The sequence below is a fragment of the Hippoglossus hippoglossus genome, chromosome 13 (genome assembly GCF_009819705.1).
Source record: "Hippoglossus hippoglossus isolate fHipHip1 chromosome 13, fHipHip1.pri, whole genome shotgun sequence".
NCBI lineage: Eukaryota > Metazoa > Chordata > Actinopteri > Pleuronectiformes > Pleuronectidae > Hippoglossus > Hippoglossus hippoglossus.
In genome coordinates, this window is record NC_047163.1 from 5,147,385 (window position 1) to 5,165,672 (window position 18,288).

The following is an 18,288-nucleotide window of genomic DNA, read 5'->3' on the forward strand; positions in this document are numbered from 1 at the left end:
GGTGTTTGGTCCATAGAAAATATTAGATAAAAAAAAAAAAACTAGTGTGAAGGATAAAGTGAATAAAGAAGGAAGTAGTGTAGTATAAATATATATAATAATTTAAAATATCCATGTAAAAATGTGTAAAATAACATAAGCAATATTTATAGCCCCATAAAGGGCCATAGAGCGTATTGTACATTTTGTATTTCTTACTGTAATAAAATAAAACGATAAATCCTGTTTCTTCATGTGTACAATTGTACAACATTATCAGTTTTGCCCTGTCCATAAAACACAGGGTAGTGAATCTAAGATTTTTAATTCGAATTTGTCATAAATAATTAATGATGCATTCATGAAAAACAAATAAATTTTGCATGGACACAGAAATAAAGGGGAAACAGGACACTACATAGAAAACAATTGGCTGCATTGAGCAAACCATTTATGTGACATGAAAAAAAACACAAAATATGTGGCTTTTAAATTTCAGCATTATTTATTTACAGCAGAAAAAACTATACAAACTGCAACCAACGAAAAAGGCGGCTGTAGAAAAGCTGTACATCTGATCTCCACTGCTCCGACCTCGCAGCACTGGGATGTTTACACTTTAGATACGTCACCATGCAAATAAAGGTTCACACAGAAGAGACAAGTGTCAAGGACAAACATCCAAACTGTTGTGGTTTCAACAGCTCGACACGGCATCGATATCAAAAAAGACATAACATCAGTGAAGAAGGCGTTGACCTCGAGAACAACTCCCGTCCGGTTCTTACAAAACAAACACACAACATGAATTCAGTGCTGATACATTGAAATCAGTGTTATTTACTTTACATGATGTCTGTAACAAATGGTTTTAGATGCACGCTGATAGTTGTAGACAAGTCAAAGTTGTTCTATGGGCAGTAACTTAAAGTAAATCAATCAAAACTGTATTTACAAATGTTCAAATGTGGAAAATGAGCCTTTCGGGTAATAATGCACATGTTTCAATTTAAATAAGTGCAAAGAAAACTAATTATTGTTGAAGATTCATCTCGCTTGCAAATGCTGCTTCAATATCTTGAAGTATAAATGTTATTTACATCTAGTTTTCTAAACTTTTAAATTACGTCAATAGAGGAAATACAGCAGCTTTGTCAATAAACAATGCTTTTTAACATATAATCCAATTAAATTAACACAATTTCATTCAGGTTACAGGTCAAAACAACAATAGTTTAACAGAGTTCATTTCAAAAGGGAAGAGAGATTTTTTACCTTGTTGCATTTTCAGTTTTTAGTGCAAACTCAAAAAAGGGTAAATCATCTGAAATTGTTCAATTTCTCTTATATATGTATTTACATATAGGATTTTCAAAAATCCAGAGTGTACATTTTATACAGACAAAACGGTTAAAATATATATATATATATATCACAATCGTAGCAGGTCACGCCTCTAAAAGGTTTTACATTCATTTGGCCAACACGCACTTAAATACATCCCTTTAAATATCCAATGAATCCAGTCACATTAGCAGCTTCTTTCACTTGTATTACGTTGACGAGGTAAAAAGTGCAGTTCCCTGGTAGAAAGCACCGCCATGTGGTGTGGTGCCGTGTGTCACTGATAAATACAGCTGCCGAGATGTCTCACACAAGTTACATCAACAGAAAACACAAATGCAAAAGATGCACAATCTCATCGGAAGCGAGCGACAACGGATTTTGACGATGAAACGAGAAGAGTAACCTGATGGGATCAAAAACCTGGACAATCCAATCACTGCTTAAAACATGATGCTTGTTTATTTGAAGTTTTACGGTAAAAAGGGTAAAAAAAAAATACACCTATACCATAACTCCTCAAATAGAAAAGCATCAAATATTAACCGGCGACTGGCTTGAGCGAGTTTTCACAAACGACGGCTCATGACCCGACAGCAGAAAGTTACTCTGCTCATTGTCAGCGTCCGTTGTCGCTCACTTCCGTTGTGATTGTGTTTCCATTGTGCGGCTTTTGAAGTCGTGTTTTGGATTTTGTGTTCGTATCTTCTGTTAAAGTGAGAGAAGACCGAACCTCTGAAGATAAATGTTTGTGCCGTGAGCATGAGGACAAAGACAAATCCACGAAACATCAAACTCTTCAATCACAATGTACGTAGCACCATGCTGTGACTGCCCGAGCTACACAGTTATTGTATAAAAAATAAGAGACACAGATGTGTTTTCTAGAACTTTCCCCAGTAACAACAGTCATCCTTTAAACACAGTGGAATTCTCCGCTGTGATTTGAGGAATTATTATTTACAGATTCTTAATTAAAAATTCAAATGCAACGTAAAAGGATGCGGATGTAAAAAGTAATAACCCAGCAAGATGAGTGACGAAAGCCAAGTTGAGCTGCATTTCATAAAAAAAAAGCTTTTATAGTTTTGTAATTATTTCACTTGTTACGAGCGACGTCCTGTCGGTTTTAATGCTCTTGTGATGAACCAGCAGCTGATCACTGGGTCTGGTTGTGCAAGGGGGGGGGGGGGGGGGGGGGGGTTGTTCATTGTTCAGCATCGTTCCTCATCAGGAAAGTAACAGATACTGAACTCTCAAAAAGTTCAAGCTCAAATACAATTTAAAAAACAAACAAAAAAACAATCATAATGAAGCTTATCCTGTAGATGAAGGAACCAAAATAAACTTTACCAATACACATGTGTACTGCACGTATTGTACTTTTGCTCTGGTTCCTATCCACAGCTTCATTTGTGCTCAGTAAAAATTGATCATATCAAAATTGTTAAAACATAAAAATCATATTTTATATTAAAAAATTATGTTTTTTCGACTTAAAATCTTGGTTTCCAGATATTCATCTCGTCTTTTACTGAGTCAAACAGCCAAATTAGACCAAATAATTTTAAACAACTCAATGCTCTGAGTGACGGGTTCACACGAGTCTCCATACGTCTCCTGGATTTCTGTCACACGTCATTGTTTTGATACGCAGAACAGAGTAGATTAGTGAACCTCCTGTTTCCTCAATCTTCGTCGTCGTCTTCATCTTCGTCGTCTGCGGCGGCGCTCTGCCCGCCACGCAGGAAGGCCTCCTTCTCCTTGGTCATGGGCTCTCCCTTTATCGTGCAGGCCGGCTTGTAGGGGCCGGACTTGTTCGACGTGGCCTCTGCGCTGTTTCGAATGCCGTAGCCAAAGTAGATAACAAAACCTGCAGATAGGGGTGGATACATTAAGGCAAAGAGGAATTCCTTCTAACAAATGAATAACAGTACAGGTCTTATTATTTTTATAAATCACAAAAAAATCCTAAGTACCTAGAGCCATCCAGATGGCAAAACGCAGCCAGGTTCCTCCGCCGAGCTGCATCATCAGGTAAACGTTAATAAACATACTGACGACTGGGAGAAACGGCAGCAGGGGAACCTGGGAGGAGAGAGAGTGTGAAGTTTTAGATTTTGATATCAAGAAAAGACACAAAAAGTGATGGGAAATATGGACAATACGACAAAACTGTTCAGAGGGTAATGTTACAGGGAACTACCTCGAGCAGACTGGAACAATGAACAACTTTTTCATTTCTGCATGAAAAAGTTTTAGTGCAGTTGGAAAGAGTCTGCGTTACTCTATAGAAATAAAAATGTCTTTTGTTACTGCAATTTTATTATAATAATGAGTTCAATTTTAATCAATTAAAAAAACAAACAACTTATGCTTAATTTTGTGAATACTTCATGATAAGAAACGACTTCTAGTCTAAAAGATGTGTAGTAACTGAGCAGGTAAGAAGCAACAATAGAGTCTTCAGTAAAACTATAATAAAACGGTTCTCTCTTGGAAGCGGCTGTACCTTGAAGGCGAGCTTGGTCTTGCTCTGAGGTTGTCGGCACACGATGCCGCAGAGAACCAGACAGGTCACCGTGACGATAGTGAGGATGGTCAGTGACCAGGGCGCCATCCCTCCATGAACAGCTACAATACTGAAGACAAACACCAACACACCTGCAGGGGGGTGAAGAGAGAACGTCAGGGGATGATAACCAGGTAACCAGGAGAGTGTGTGTGTGTGTGTGTGTGTGTGTGTGTGTGTGTGTGTGTGTGTGTGTGTGTGTGTGTGTGCGTCCCTCACCGAGTATACTGGTGCAAACATTCACAGTGGAGCCAGACAGTCGCGAAGGTTCAGTGTTCGAGGGGCAAAACAGGTTCCTGATGGAGAAGCGATCTGCGGGCGGGTACAGCATGTCCATGTTCACCTCGCTACACGACTCGTTGTTGTCCGGCTCCTCCTGAGTGTTGGCCATCTCGTAGGCCGCACTGGGCTGCACGGGCTGGTACCTGCACACCACAAACCACCACACATGGAAACTGTAGAATTCCTCAAACACAAATTAATAACAGTACAGTCTCCTGCTTTCTACGGTGAATATGCAGCAACTGATGTAGATGATTCATAAATGTAATCTGACATCTGTCTTAACCCGCTGTTTATATTTTATTTAATTCTATTGTTTTATCATACATTTCGTGTTTTATTATATGCATAGATTACGCTTTATAAATAAAGTTTATGATCCTTATTTTTACTGCAACATGCATAAAAAACATGAAATGTATAAGATACATTCACAAACTTTAGTAAGGCTGAAGGTTTCAATGCATTGTCTCTTAATCATTACCTTTTTCTTTTACTTTGATAAACTCTCAGTATCTATTACACTTTTGGACGGCCTGGTCTGATTAGCCTCTGAGTGGAGGATTGACTCAGTCTGTGGATGTACTAATATGTTGTTATCCAGCCTGAGGACTCTACCTGAGGACCAGCACACAGGCAGCGACCAGGGTGTAGGCCAGCAAGGTGCCGATGGACATGAGGTCAACCAGGTCCTTCAGGTCAAACAGGAACGCCATCACAGCTGCAGGAGAAGAAGGAAAATACATGTCAGCAAAAAGAAAAACATCTTTAAATGAATCCAACAGGCTAAAACAGCAGAGTAAGCATATTATCCACAAAGTAAAATAATTTCTAGACTTTGAATTTTAGAAAATTGATCAAAACACCACCCAAAACACCACCATCCTCCTGCCACAAGGAGGCAGTCTTGCCTTTGCCCTCAGCTCAGCTACCTACCAGACAAGAGCCCCGCCACCAAGGTGGAGATGATGGGCGTCTTCCTCTTGCTGATACGTGCCATAAAGGAGAAGAGCAGACCATCCCGAGCCATAGCAAAGATAATGCGAGGCAGCGGAAACAGGGAGCCGAGGAGACTAAGCCGAGGGTGAAGCAAGAAGGAGGAAGAGGAGAAGAAGGAGGAGGAGAAGGAGAAGGAGGAGGAGGAGGAAGAGGTTTATAATGTGGAGAAAAATCCTCAGTTTGTGAACCCTGGTTTCTCACACAAGGCCTCAGCTGCAGCCACACACAGCCTCACACCCTGAACACAGCACGGTGTATTCAGGATGTTGCTGGGTTGCATAAAATACAAGTTTTTGACTTTATGCCGTGTGACCATCTTTGTTTTGTGCTCGTGCTGAGGCCGTGTGCACCAAGAGTCTCGCAGGGCTCTGACAGGAACACCCCCCCCCCCCCATAACCAGTTAGTAGGTTTAGGTCGCGGCCTCACCTGCCACGACACCCGATGTTATTGTAGCTGTTAGAGGGGTTTTGGTTCGCTCGCTGATTTTAGCCAAACATTTGAAGAGCAGCCCGTCTTCTGCCATGGCCCAGATCACTCTGGGCATTGGGAACATGGAGCCTAGTAAACTAGTGTGGGGGGAGAGAGAAAAAAACAAAAGCATGCCGTGCACGTGAATGCACACAATTAGAACAGGGAAGTAACAGGGTCAATTAAATATTTAAGTGTCACTCAGAAGATCACATAACTCCAAGGCCCAACTGTCCCTTTATGAAACCACATTTAAATTCACCGGATCAGGAGTTTTATTTGGATCAGCACCAATTGCACAAATAAATATTAAGTTGAATTGTGCTGTGATGAATTAAGCAAAATGTGGGTAAACGCCCATCATTGTTAGTTAGTTTAAAAAAAACATTCCTGGATCCAGATCTGCACCAACATGTTAGAGGTTCTTCCTCGGTTCATGGTTGAGTAATAAAACCTAATGTGCAATTGTCATCATTCTAATTCATCGCAAACACGTTCAGAGAGTCGGCCGAGGTCAGCGGCTCTGTGAAATTCACACATGCATCAAACATTGATGAGTTTTTTTGTCATGAGGAAAAAAAAAATTTGCTGAGAAAAATATTGTTTTGCTGGAGCATTAAGATTAATTCAATTACCAAGTGGCTCAAACCATTAAAAATGCCAGGAGTGCATCATTCAACATCATCTAAAGATGAGCTCTGCAAATTAGCTTGGGCTGTTTTAATATTCAGTTAATATTAACTAGAAAATAAATATATACACATCACAACCACATGCAAAAATATTCAAAATTTTAGGACTGAAATTTGTCCCCAAAAAAGTTTGTTAAACTGGATTAAAAACAAAGTGCTGGGTTTTTATCAGAACAATTTCCTTAATATGTTGGAACCCATTTTGTTTGCTTTCATGCACCAGTGACAATACTGGTTCCTGCCAATGGTTTCACATTATTCCACTGATCTACAGGTGGTGGTTACAGCAAAGCACCAACACAAGGCTCACAGGATGTAAACATGAATACAAACGATGCTTTGCAAATGTTTTACGATGCAGGAAATGTTTTCAAAGTTTCATGCAGAACAATCACAAGAGGCAGCAGGAGGTCCTCTTACCTGGTGGACAGAGCGCACAAAGAGCCGATGGCCACGGCGTACGTGGCTCCTTCCCAGCCCACGTACTTAAAGGCCACGGGCAGAGGGCTGTTTCTGTCCAGCAGGTAGTACGGCATCATCACAGTGAGCGCAGCGGACACGCAGAAGTACGCCACGAAACAGATGAGGAGCGAGGCCACGATCCCAACAGGGATGGCCCTCTGGGGATTCTTCACCTCCTCTCCTACGGGGAGGAAACACAACCCGGAGATGTCAGAGGAAGATCGTCATCGTGTGAGATGATTATCAGATGGATGGGCTTCCTCTCACCTGTAGTGGCGATGCAGTCAAACCCGATGAAGGCATAAAAACACGTGGCCGCACCAGAGAGGACTCCAGAGAAGCCAAACGGCATAAAACCGCCCTGACCAAGGGATTCTTTTGTTGGCAAATAATCAGTCATGCTGGAAATAAAAAAGGAAGACGTTTGATTATTTGGAACGGCAATATTTTTATGGGGACTTTCTTAAAAGGTTCTTCATTTCACCCACTTGTGGCTGGAGTTTCTGGTGAAATTGAGGACCTTTTCAGGGTTCACGTCCCAGTTCTCCAGGTTTCCCTTCACCATGCCGGAGATGACCACAAACAGCAGCACCAGCACGTTGATGCAGGTGAACACTTTATTTACCATGGCCGACTCCTTCACTCCAAATACAAGCAGTCCTGCAAGACAACGAAAAAAAGACAAAGTGAAAAATTTAAACATATGAGAGTTTTCGCATCTTTATACAAGAGGTTGCTGTTGCAGTTTCAGTTTGTAATTCTCTCACTCAAAACCCTGCACTTGCACTCAAATACCCTCCTGTGCTTCAGCTTCAGCTCTTCTCCTTGTGCTCAGAAATAAAAAAATCAGAGCAGAAATCCGAGAGCAGACGTTTCACACGTGCACAGAAGCAGCGCAAGTTCGAGGAGAAATAGAGAAATAAGCACAAGCAGGAAATATTTGAGTGCAAGTGCCGAATTTTGAGAAAGAGCATAACAAAAATCTGAACGTGGAATCATTAAGTCCTGCTTTAAAACTGAAAGACTGAGCTCGTGAATAAAGATAGGAAACAAAAGATATATCTAAAGTATAGCTGATCCGTTCCTGACCCGTCAGAATAATGATGATGAAGACGGCAAATATGTCCGGATATTCTGCCAGGATGCCCGGGGCGTTGATGGTCATGTATCGTCTGCAGAATATCTCAATGTGCCGTCCAATCAGCTCGTCAAAGGTGGCGCTCCACGCTCTGGCCACGCTTGAAGTTCCTGTGCAGAGAAAATCATTTTATAGAAACCGAAGAAATATCTGGTGGAGAAGCCAAACTCCTTCCCTCCCTTGTTTAAAGTGTCTCACCGATGATGTAGGAGAGGATGAGGTTCCAGCCCGTGATGAAGGCCCACAGTTCTCCCACGGTCACGTAGCTGTAGAGGTATGCCGAGCCAGTTTTGGGGACACGGGCTCCAAACTCGGCATAGCACAGCCCGGCGAGGACGGAAGCCAGGGCGGCGATGAGGAAGGAGAGGACGATGGCAGGTCCGGAGCTGCTTCGGGCCACGGCGCCGGCGAGCACGTAGACGCCGGCCCCCAGCGTGCTGCCGACCCCGAGGGCTACCAGATCGAATGTGTTGAGGCATCGACACAAGCGGGAGTCCTCGGCGTTACAGTCGACGACCTTCACCCGCAGGAGCTGCTTCCCCACGTCTTTCAGTTTGGCCAGAATCATCCTGGCTGGCACTGTGTACCGATGCTCTACTGTAGGTAATTCACCTGTTGACATAACAAGACAGGAGCACGGAGTTACTACACAAATGAAAACAGACACAATGCATGTAGTTTGTATTTCTTACTTCCTCCAGGGAGGGTATGTTTTCACTCCTGTCTGTTTACTGGTCGGCTGGTTTTGTTTGGAAGCAGGATTACTCAAAAACTACTTATCGGATTTCTCTTAAACTTTGAACGTGTATTTTGACTGTTCCGTGTACCATGCAACTAACATGGAGGAGGAAGGGTTAATGACATGTACTGAAGCCAGCCACTAGGGGGTGATTGAGATGCTTTGGCTTCACTTTCAGGGAGTTGTTTATTAGAACGATGAGATATGGACCAAGACAGAACCCCTTCAATTTTGGCATGGATCTGGACAAATGGCAGATTCTGTTTTTTTTATCCCTTTCTTTAATAATAATAATAATAATAATAATAATAATAATAATAACTTTATTTGTATAGCACTTACCTAAAACAAGGTTACAAAATTCTTCACAGAAAAAAGATCCATGGCAAAATGAGGAATGAATTATAATAAAAGTTATTATGTTGAATTTGAAGAACCAAATCAAAACATAATAAGGTCAAGACTTTAACTTTATAGAGACACCCAACTGTTCCTGTTCCAAGTTCAAAAGGCTTCCAACGACTTTGTCGAGTGCTCAGAGCTTTTGGACTGCGTCACCAGACAAACGCAACAAAACGTGCCTCAGGAAACACAGGAAATAACCTTACGATACATATATGGAGGAGTTTGAGTTCAGTTTTCTCAGGTGTGAAGATGAAAACATGACAATAAACCATGTAGAAAGTGTGGGTTCACTTCAGGAAGAAATATCAAAAGAATTAATGGAGCTGTTGGTCTGAACACAGTCAAAAATGTCCCACAATTCTTTGCGTCTTGCAATATTGTTAAAAGGTTCAAATAGGCCTTTTACACTTTAATAGCACTGTAACATATTAACACTGATATAAAGGATAAACTGGAAACTGCTTCAATGTGCAACAAATCTATATCGTGAGAACAAACTAATACTAATACATCATTAGTATTGATTAGAGCATCATAAAAACAATCAGATATAAATCTCAACGAAAACATTTTAGCTTAAAAACTAATGTTTAACTATTCAAATATAGTTTACATCTAAACTTGTAGATGCCAAGTTAATTATTAAGAAAATGCCTCTGACCAGTTTGGTCTTAAGGAAGCGAGGCTGATTGTGTAAAGTCCGATAATTTGCATACTTCAGCCAACACAGCTTCTGATTGGACGATCATTCTACCTTAAAAAGCAAGACTTGTTCCTCTCCTATAATTATCCATGGTGAAGTTCTATTGTTCCAGGCTGCAATGACGGCAGCAGTAAAACAGAAAGGACGAGACCGAGATGTCAAAGGATTGCTGAGCTTTTTTCCATTTAATGGAAATATACCAGGTAGAATATCCAGATGCTGTAAATGTGAATTAACCCGGACGTGTCAAATTTTTCTAAATCCAAGCGAGATCCGGTTTAAAATCATAGCAGAGCACAGAAAGCAGATCTACACAACAACACACACAATACTCACTGTCACAACAACACAATACAAAGCAGGATCTTCCGCCTTCACCCTTCTTTCAATCTATAAATCCTCTCAACCACTTTCTCCGTGTGTGTGTAGCTGTGGACCGATTTCCCTTCTTCAGATGAACAGAGCCGAGAGACACTGACGTCTACAAGCGCTGTCTCGACACGTGACGCCGACGCCTCTTAGTATACAAAGGTGTCCGGTTCACAAATAGAAGCGTGACGTGTCACATGGCCTCAGGACTCAAACACTCGGAGCAGCTGGGACGATGGCCATGTTCCACCCACACAGGACTGACCATCATCATCAAATAACAAAAACAAGAGGGCAAGGATCTGATTTCACAGCAGACATACGGCCATTGTACATAGTTGAATAGTTGTACAAGACTTAAGGAGTGATTGTGATTGTAAATGTGGCTCGTATAAGTTATTACAATCACAGAACTCTGGAAATATGAAGTTGCAGAGAGTTATCTCTTCTAGTCTAGATTTTCTTAGAGGAAAAACACATTCATGGACTAAATGAGCCGTATTTGTCGTTAAACAATTTCATGTTGTCCGTCTGGGTTGTGATGACCTGGGACAGTTGGGGCCAGATATTTAATCAGGCCAGAAGTGGTTGATAACAGGAAGCAAGAAGTGTCAAAAGTATAGGACATGGAGAGAAAATGTCCTTAGAGGCTGCTCAAGGGTGAACGTTTGTTCCATCACAGCCAGGGAGAGAAAACAAAGGTGGTGGAACAGTCGATGGTTCAGCACAAGCACATACGCACATGATGGGACACGCAGAGATCGAGCTATAAAAAGAAGGTTGGGCAGGGAAAGGACCCTGCCCTCTCCTCGGCCAATCACTGAGCTCGCTGCGTGGGTGAATCTGGAATAGCAGTGAGTCACATGCTCGTCACTCCTTGGCTGTGGGCAAAATACTCCTTCAAACGACTCACGTGTGTTGGCTGTGACATTGTTTAGGCTCTCAAGGAATTTAGCACACAGCTCAGGCATAATCTAATGTACATAGAAAATACAGCTGAAGTCAAACTTTAAATGAACATGACCTGAATCCACCTGAAGATAGTGGTGTTTAACAAATGTTATTATATCCTCTGAGCAGCCACAACAACAAGGACACCAGTCAAGCGTTAATATTGAACCTGCATGTGCGTGTTGGCTGATAAACGATGCTACAAATGTTGTTACATCCATTACGCACAACAGACGGACACCTGCAGAACCACCTGCGTCCGGACAAAACACATTATCTCAAAGATTTCAGCGAGGCAACTTGACATTTTTCTCTCCCGAACATAAATTTGAGAAATGCTGCCGGAGGTGTTTGATTACAGTTTTCCCTGCGTGGATTGGAAAAGAAGATGGAAGAGGCGGCAGAGAGCCCATTTGGAGCCCACCGGGCTGGCACTTGGCACGCGAAGGGCATTTAGCAGCACTACAAAGAGCCCACCTGCCCTTGTGGTGTAACGGGGGACGGAGCAAACAAAGTGCCACGTGAGGGCCATCACAAAGCAGACGGCTCACACGAGCCAAACAAACGTTCCTTTCCGGGGATTCGGGCCTTGGCGACACCTCTAGGGCCACGATGACCTTGTACCACTGCAGCTGGGGAAGGACAAAACTAAAAAAAAACAGCCATCTATCATAAAAAGAACAGCTTCTACTATTCTGAGTCTGAGGTGTTTATAGCTGGAATATCCATGTAACGTTTATTGCACTTGTGACAATTACTAGCACACAATCACTTAGATTTAAAACTGGAACAACTCTGCCTTCATGACGCACATAAATAAATGTTCACTGCAGTCTGAATATCTCATATAAAGTGGGAAGCTGCTATCTTGTGCTACACTGGTCATCTGGACATCATCAAACTCAGACTAACAACTGGCTTTCACTGCAGCAGGGGCGGATCCAGGGGCAGGGCTAGGGGGGGCACGGACCCCAGCTGAAATCTGATTGGTTCCCTGAAGTTCCCCAGTACTGTCTGTAGTTATATATATATATATATATATATATATATATACACACTAGTCACTTACTAACAATAAATATGACAGCTTATAAAATGTTCATATTTTTTTAGTCTGTGCTTGAACAAGGAACATTTTTCAAAACATATCCAAAGATGTGTGGCTTTGCAAATTTAACAAGCACCTCAATAGTCTTCTTGTCCCGATAAGGAAGATAAGTCCCCATAATTTGACTATTTAAAACAGATTTATGTCCCCACATGAGGAAATAACTGGACACACACACACACACACACACACACACACACACACACACACACACACACACACACACACACACACACACACACACACACACACACACACACACACACACACACACACACACACACACACACACACACACACACACACACACACACACACACGCCAATAATAGTATAATCCGTGTAGATTCTAAGTTGTTGTCACTTCGGTTTAAAACCAGGTGCGGTGTCAAAAACAGGCTCCTGTTCTGGCTCGGCTGACGTGACCTTGCAGCTTCTCACCGTCTGATGCGGTGTTTACATTCTGCACCTCCCTCAGGATTTACACTCCAGCTTGTCAGCATGACACCACAGGAAGCCATATGTTTCACAAACTGAATATTTACATATGTTAATTTAAATGTCCCTGATTTCCAGGATCATTCCTCGAGAGTCCGCCCACTGGTTGACACACATTAAATGTTCTAAAGAATAAAACATTTGGCAGGTGCTCACACTGTTCATTGACAATGCACACATCGTTGTTTAGATTAATTTGTAAATATCTTTAAAAAACGCACCTAATCGGCCAATACCATTTTTCAACACATATCACTAAAAATATCACAAACACTTAACAACCTTGTTCAAACTATTTTTAACAGAAGCCTGAAACAGAAGCCTGTATTTCCAGGTAATGAGGCGTTACTGATCAGAATAATTCTTTGTGATAACAGCAACTGTTTGGTAACAAGTGTGAAAGACGACACAGCTCCTGATTAAAATAATACCTGATTAATACTTTAGCTGCTGGAGGACTGACACTCGCACGTTAGGTACATATCTCGTCAGTGTTCGCTTCAGATCAAGTAACTGACTCTGAAATTAAACTTGTTTGACATCAAACACTGGAAAATTTGGGATTAACATAAAAAGATACAAGAAGCTTAAATAAATAAAGTATAGTGATATAGTATTGCTTTGGGTTTTATTGACACGGTTTAGTTGTCTTGCTGAGGTAGAGAGATAATAACAGTAAAAGAAACAAGCGATGCCTCATTTTAGCTGATTTCCTTTTTCCATATTACAGACTGTTTTGTGCCTAATGTCTCACATTGGAAATGTAATAGGACAGAATCTGCTCCTGGCAAGTACAGAGCAGAGGAATGTTTACACAGATTCCTTTTAATATTATTGTGAGGACTTTCCACAAAACGCCGACTGAGAAGTTTCCCGTTTGCCTCTGACTTAAATCTAATAATTACTAATTTCTTACACTGCACTGTTACCGTCAATCTTTTATATCTGATGTTAATTATCCGTTTTATTCTCTTCGTAACTCTTTTCATATTATTCTTTTCTGTATTATCTTATGTTGCTTTTTACAATTTGTCACGATTCCTTTTATATTTGACATCAAGCCATTTGAATTGCCTGGTTGCTGACAAATAAACTTGTCTTGCCCAATATGTTGATATTGATGGAAATGAGTAAAGTCTTTATCTGATTTAGTTAAACTGTTATTATGAGTATCTCATTGAGTAGAGTTTACTTTAACATAAGTCTAATATACACAGGGTTACAATTTAATTAAAATCATGTTTAAACCAATGACACACTGACAGCTTCACATAGTTAGAAGATATGTCCTCATAGTGGGAGAGATGTTTCATTTAAGTCGTTTGTTGTATTTACAGTTGGGGTGGGTTCGTGTGACTTCACCCCCCACCCACCCACACCCACACACACACACCCACTGCTGTAATGTGGTGGCGCTATAAAAGGAAAAGTTTCCCCTTCTGTTCTCTGATCTGTAAATCAGTCAAACTAAAGCTGCAGGAAACACATTTCTCTCTCTGTCCAGTAACCGGATCAGATTTCCTCCTCCACATTAAAAGTTGCTCTGTGATGAGCTGAGCTCATGTTGCATCAGCCGGATATTTCCTTGTTCCTTCTTCTCACCACGTGCACAAACCTCCAGCTACTACTGCAGAGCGCGCGTGGCTCAGAGATGCAGCACGCGCATTCTTCTCTTTTTACGCAAAAAATAACAAAACTTCACAGCCTCCCACGTGCAACATGTGTACATTTCAAGCTCCGATTTCAGAATAAGAGTTTTGAGAGGTTATTATAAAAGTTTAAAAAGCCTCTTACCTTCTTCACAAAGACACCGACCACAGAGAGGAGGTGAACAACTGGTTTCCTGTCAATGGACGCAGGCATCGACCGGATACTTTTGACAGATGAGTTGAACAGAGGTGTTGCCCTGAAAGTCCAGCCCAGCTGTGTGTGGCTCCGCCCATCTGTACAAACAAGGATGGCCAGGTTATAAACGCTCTGCAAGCACCACCTGCAACCACTGGGTGGCGCTGTGCACAAGCAAATGCACCCTCCATGCTCGTGCTGCTGCAGCCACCTCTCTCTCTCTCACACACACACACACGTTGATATACTGTTGAAGAGCATCTTTGTGTTTTTGTTGTGTTACAACAAACAAGCAAGGACGAATGGGATTTCTGGCAGAGAGAGCTCAACACATGCAAATATAAAAAAAACACGTTTACATAAAGAAAACAAACATGTGTCGACAAACATCAATTTGTCGACACATGTGATGAAGCTGTCTGTTGTTCAACGCTCTGTGAAGTTGTTGAAGTCTGCTACTCGTCAATGGTGATGGAACTTCACACAGCATTGAGCTACAGCCAGGTAGCTCCCCTGGACACACTTCTGTTGTCGTTTTCACTATTTGCATGTGTTTTCTTGATTTGCATGTTTGTGACTTTTTGCAGCTCATGTGCCGTCAAATTGAGGAAGTTCTCTCGGCCACCTTACTCTGCTGACAGGTAATACTGGGTTAAAATCCTGCAGCAGGTGGAGAACTGTGTTTCTCTTTGAATTATTATAAAGACCTGCAGGACTCTGATCAACTTAGTATTCTCAATGATTGTATCCTGGATATTAAATGCTGTCTGGCTTCTTGCAGGAAAAGGTGATAACTATTGACCCGACAGAGTCACAACCTCCACATTAAAGCACCTGCGTTCTCTGTCCATAAACATTGGATACAAGTGTAAAAACCTTGGTGTCACCTTTGATAATGGCCGACCTCGAAGAGAAGGTGCAGCCCTGGTTTCCTCACAATAGACCTGACACTTTTGACCAATGGGCTGTACGCAGGTGTTGCCCTAAGTCCGCCCAGCTGTTTGTGACTCCATGCAGCTGTAAAAAGGGCCATCTATTTGCGACCATTGGGTGGCGCTGTGGACAAGCGGATGCTGCCTCCAAGCTGGTCCTGCTGCAGCCGTCTCCTTGAGGCCTCCTGGATGGCGATCACACACCAGCACACACACACCCTGCAGTCACGTCTTAATTTTGAAATTTGGCTCCGTGTCAGTATGCATATGTTGACATCTTCCCCCTGCTGTTCCTCCTTCCTCCTCATCCTCACATCAGCAGAGGGTGATTATTATGTCGCATGTGAAAGTTTCCCAAATTCTCAGTGGGGGGAAACAAAGCTGTCACACTCTATTCTCCCAAGTTTCCTGCTGGGGCTGCTGAACGCCGCTGTACCACGTCGTGATCCTCTTACCTCAGCCCGATGCTCGATATATAAGCAGAGACCTAAACTCCTACTCCAGGATTTGGGATTATCGATATAAGGGGATCCGGCAGTCAGCAGAAGCTTGGGCCCCATGCAGCCTGGGATGGAGAGATTCCCTCCAGCTATAGATCAGTAACTTCTCAGGCCTCGCAGGGACTAACTGCAGAGGTTGTTGCGATCAGCTGGGGATCGGCTGCTTCATGATTCCCTTCTTTGCTTTGACTATAACTACTACATGTATCAAAGCTCGCCAAGACATAATTGGTAAGAGAAGTGCTGTATATGCTGCCTTATCTGACATTTCTGGATTTACGGTTGACTGCCGCTCACCCTGTGGGCCAATTGCGGATCGCCTTGATAAATGGGAGTCAGAGCTCTAAGGTGATTTTGAAGTAATGCAGTTCCTGTGGGACCTCGGAGGAGGAAGTACTTCATAAGAAATACTTGCATGCCCCCCCCCCCTCTCCAGATATTGCAGCATTTTTGCTTCTTTTAAACACAGTACCACTTCTGGTGGATAATCTGCAACCTCCACTGCATCTTACCCACTTTCATAAATGACAGCCAGTGTATTCTGTTTCAATGCAATTCTTACGAAAGGCCATGTACATTATTTCCCTGTTCTGCTGCTCAGGAGCTCCAGCGCTGGTGGTTTTCATTCAAGCCGTTTTAATGAGGACAGAATAGACATGAGATACCAGGAGGATGCGGTTAATTACCTTGTACAATAGAAAACAAGTGGCACTGTGGGTACTGAAGATCTGCATTGGAACCAGTCACTGCCAGTGTTTTGCATAACATGAACAACTGAATGTTAATAATGACAAAAAAGAATATCAGCCCCCTGTAATACTGTCTATAAGAGCCTTTTACAACCATCTCAACCACATTGAAACTAAAACCAGTCCAGTCAGTTTGATCCAGGACACAAAGGACCCCCCCCCCCCCCCCCCCCCCCACCCCTCTCAAGATCCTCATAATGACACAGAAGGAATATTAAGACATTTTGGGAGAAATTTGCTGGTTTACTAAAAATATTTATATCAACGACACCTTCATGCTTTCAATGAGTGATGCTCACATGTTTAATTCACCGACGACCTTTTCGAATGAAAATGAATATAAACAGCAGCAAAATGTAAAAATAACCTTAAAAATGTACATGGGGCTACTCCAAATCAAACCTTTTTCCATTTTGTATCCACTGTCTGCTGGTGTTGAAGCCCTGTTAATTCACTCTTACCTGTTATACACTAAAATTCAAAAAACCTTCCTCCAAACCAACCCAGAAATGCGACCCCTTTGACCGTGTGAGAGACTGAAAACGTTCTGGAGGACAATGTCTCAATCCTGGAGAAAAATGCAGCCAGTTGGTCTTAAAAGGATCAGGTTCCACACTGCGAGCCCCAGGTGCTCAAATCGGCAGGAGCTGATTGTTCCTGAGAACCACAGGCAACCTCTTCTTAGAAAAACAATGATGAAAAGTACATGTGCTTCTCCGGCTCCACATACTCAGCGGTGAAAAGAACAAGTGGTCTCGAGAAGGAAGGTGAACTTTGTTCTTTGTATAACAGAATGGGAGAAATGTATAGAATAATCACAAGCCTGAAAAAACATCTCTTAGATTGTGACATTAATGGTCTATTATTGTGTCCGTGAAAGTGCAGCACAATGGGTAAAGCTGTTGGACACAATTACCTTAAAGAAATTCTCTGTATGCTATTTCAGCAGGTTTTTCTGTTTTTCCCTAAGAAGGTTTTTAGTATTTATTTCATGACGGATCTTGTTGCTTTAAATCTGAATTTGAGCACTAACACCAAATAGCCGCCAGCGTTTGTCCCCAAAATGATAAGATAAAACATCACGTGACCTAACCAACATTTCACAAATTAACCTAATTAACTTTGCATTTGTAATTTCTCTTGTCTCTGCATTAACGAGCATTTATCATGAAACCTCCAGTCGCAGAATCGAATGCATCGTCACAGGCGTGTTTACATTCGAGCTGCAGCGGCGTGCGCGGTGAAACCACTGCCTGACTTGTTCAGTCTCACGGGTCAGCCTCTGAAAACATCCTCTTTGTGCATGTCATCGCTTCACTTCTGACTACGACAATATTGGATTCCCCTGGATCTTCCCTCCAGGCACTTCTATCCTCGTCTGCTCACGAGAAATACACAAAAACAGACAAACTGCTACAACACAGAATACATTCTTCTGCTTTCAGGGTTAGGAAATCTTCTCATGTGCAACACTACACACACACACACAAAAACAGGTTACTGGTTTTACTGCTCAGTGTGTGTATGTGTGTGTCCTGCATATTTCATGGCAG

General features: G+C 42.1%; 2 protein-coding genes across 3 annotated transcripts in view; both read right to left on the reverse strand.

Moving 5' to 3' along the window:
- Window positions 1–2,816: 2,816 nt before the first annotated feature.
- Window positions 2,817–14,642, reverse strand: LOC117772881 (high affinity cationic amino acid transporter 1-like). 2 transcript variants are annotated; one of them, XM_034604443.1, is made up of 12 exons: window positions 14,504–14,642; window positions 8,136–8,549; window positions 7,889–8,047; window positions 7,288–7,459; window positions 7,067–7,200; window positions 6,758–6,980; window positions 5,114–5,250; window positions 4,796–4,898; window positions 4,115–4,320; window positions 3,836–3,987; window positions 3,303–3,411; window positions 2,817–3,196 (listed from the first exon to the last, which is right to left on the reverse strand). In XM_034604443.1, the coding sequence occupies exons 2-12, from the start codon at window positions 8,503–8,505 to the stop codon at window positions 3,012–3,014; spliced, it is 1,950 nt and encodes a 649-aa protein (XP_034460334.1). In that variant the 5' UTR covers window positions 8,506–8,549; window positions 14,504–14,642; the 3' UTR covers window positions 2,817–3,011. The 2 variants fall into 2 exon arrangements, with proteins under 2 accessions (XP_034460334.1, XP_034460333.1); XM_034604442.1 differs by lacking the exon at window positions 5,114–5,250 and adding an exon at window positions 5,604–5,743 and having other exon boundaries at window positions 14,504–14,551.
- Window positions 11,662–18,288, reverse strand: part of gbe1b (glucan (1,4-alpha-), branching enzyme 1b) — an 89,751-nt gene continuing 83,124 nt past the window's right edge. Inside the window, exon 17 of the transcript XR_004615850.1 lies at window positions 11,662–11,674. The gene's annotated coding sequence lies outside the window, so the exon portion shown is untranslated. The remainder of the gene's footprint in view (window positions 11,675–18,288) is intronic.

Excerpts from the sequence above, each read along its gene's own strand:
- LOC117772881 (XM_034604442.1), bottom strand. The coding sequence starts at position 8,505 with ATGATTCTGGCCAAACTGAAAGACGTGGGGAAGCAGCTCCTGCGGGTG. Across the intron at positions 7,201-7,287 it reads ACCAGAAACTCCAGCCACAA|CATGACTGATTATTTGCCAA; the intron begins GTGGGTGAAATG and ends TTTTATTTCCAG. Across the intron at positions 5,744-6,757 it reads TTGTGCGCTCTGTCCACCAG|TTTACTAGGCTCCATGTTCC; the intron begins GTAAGAGGACCT and ends CCCCCACACTAG.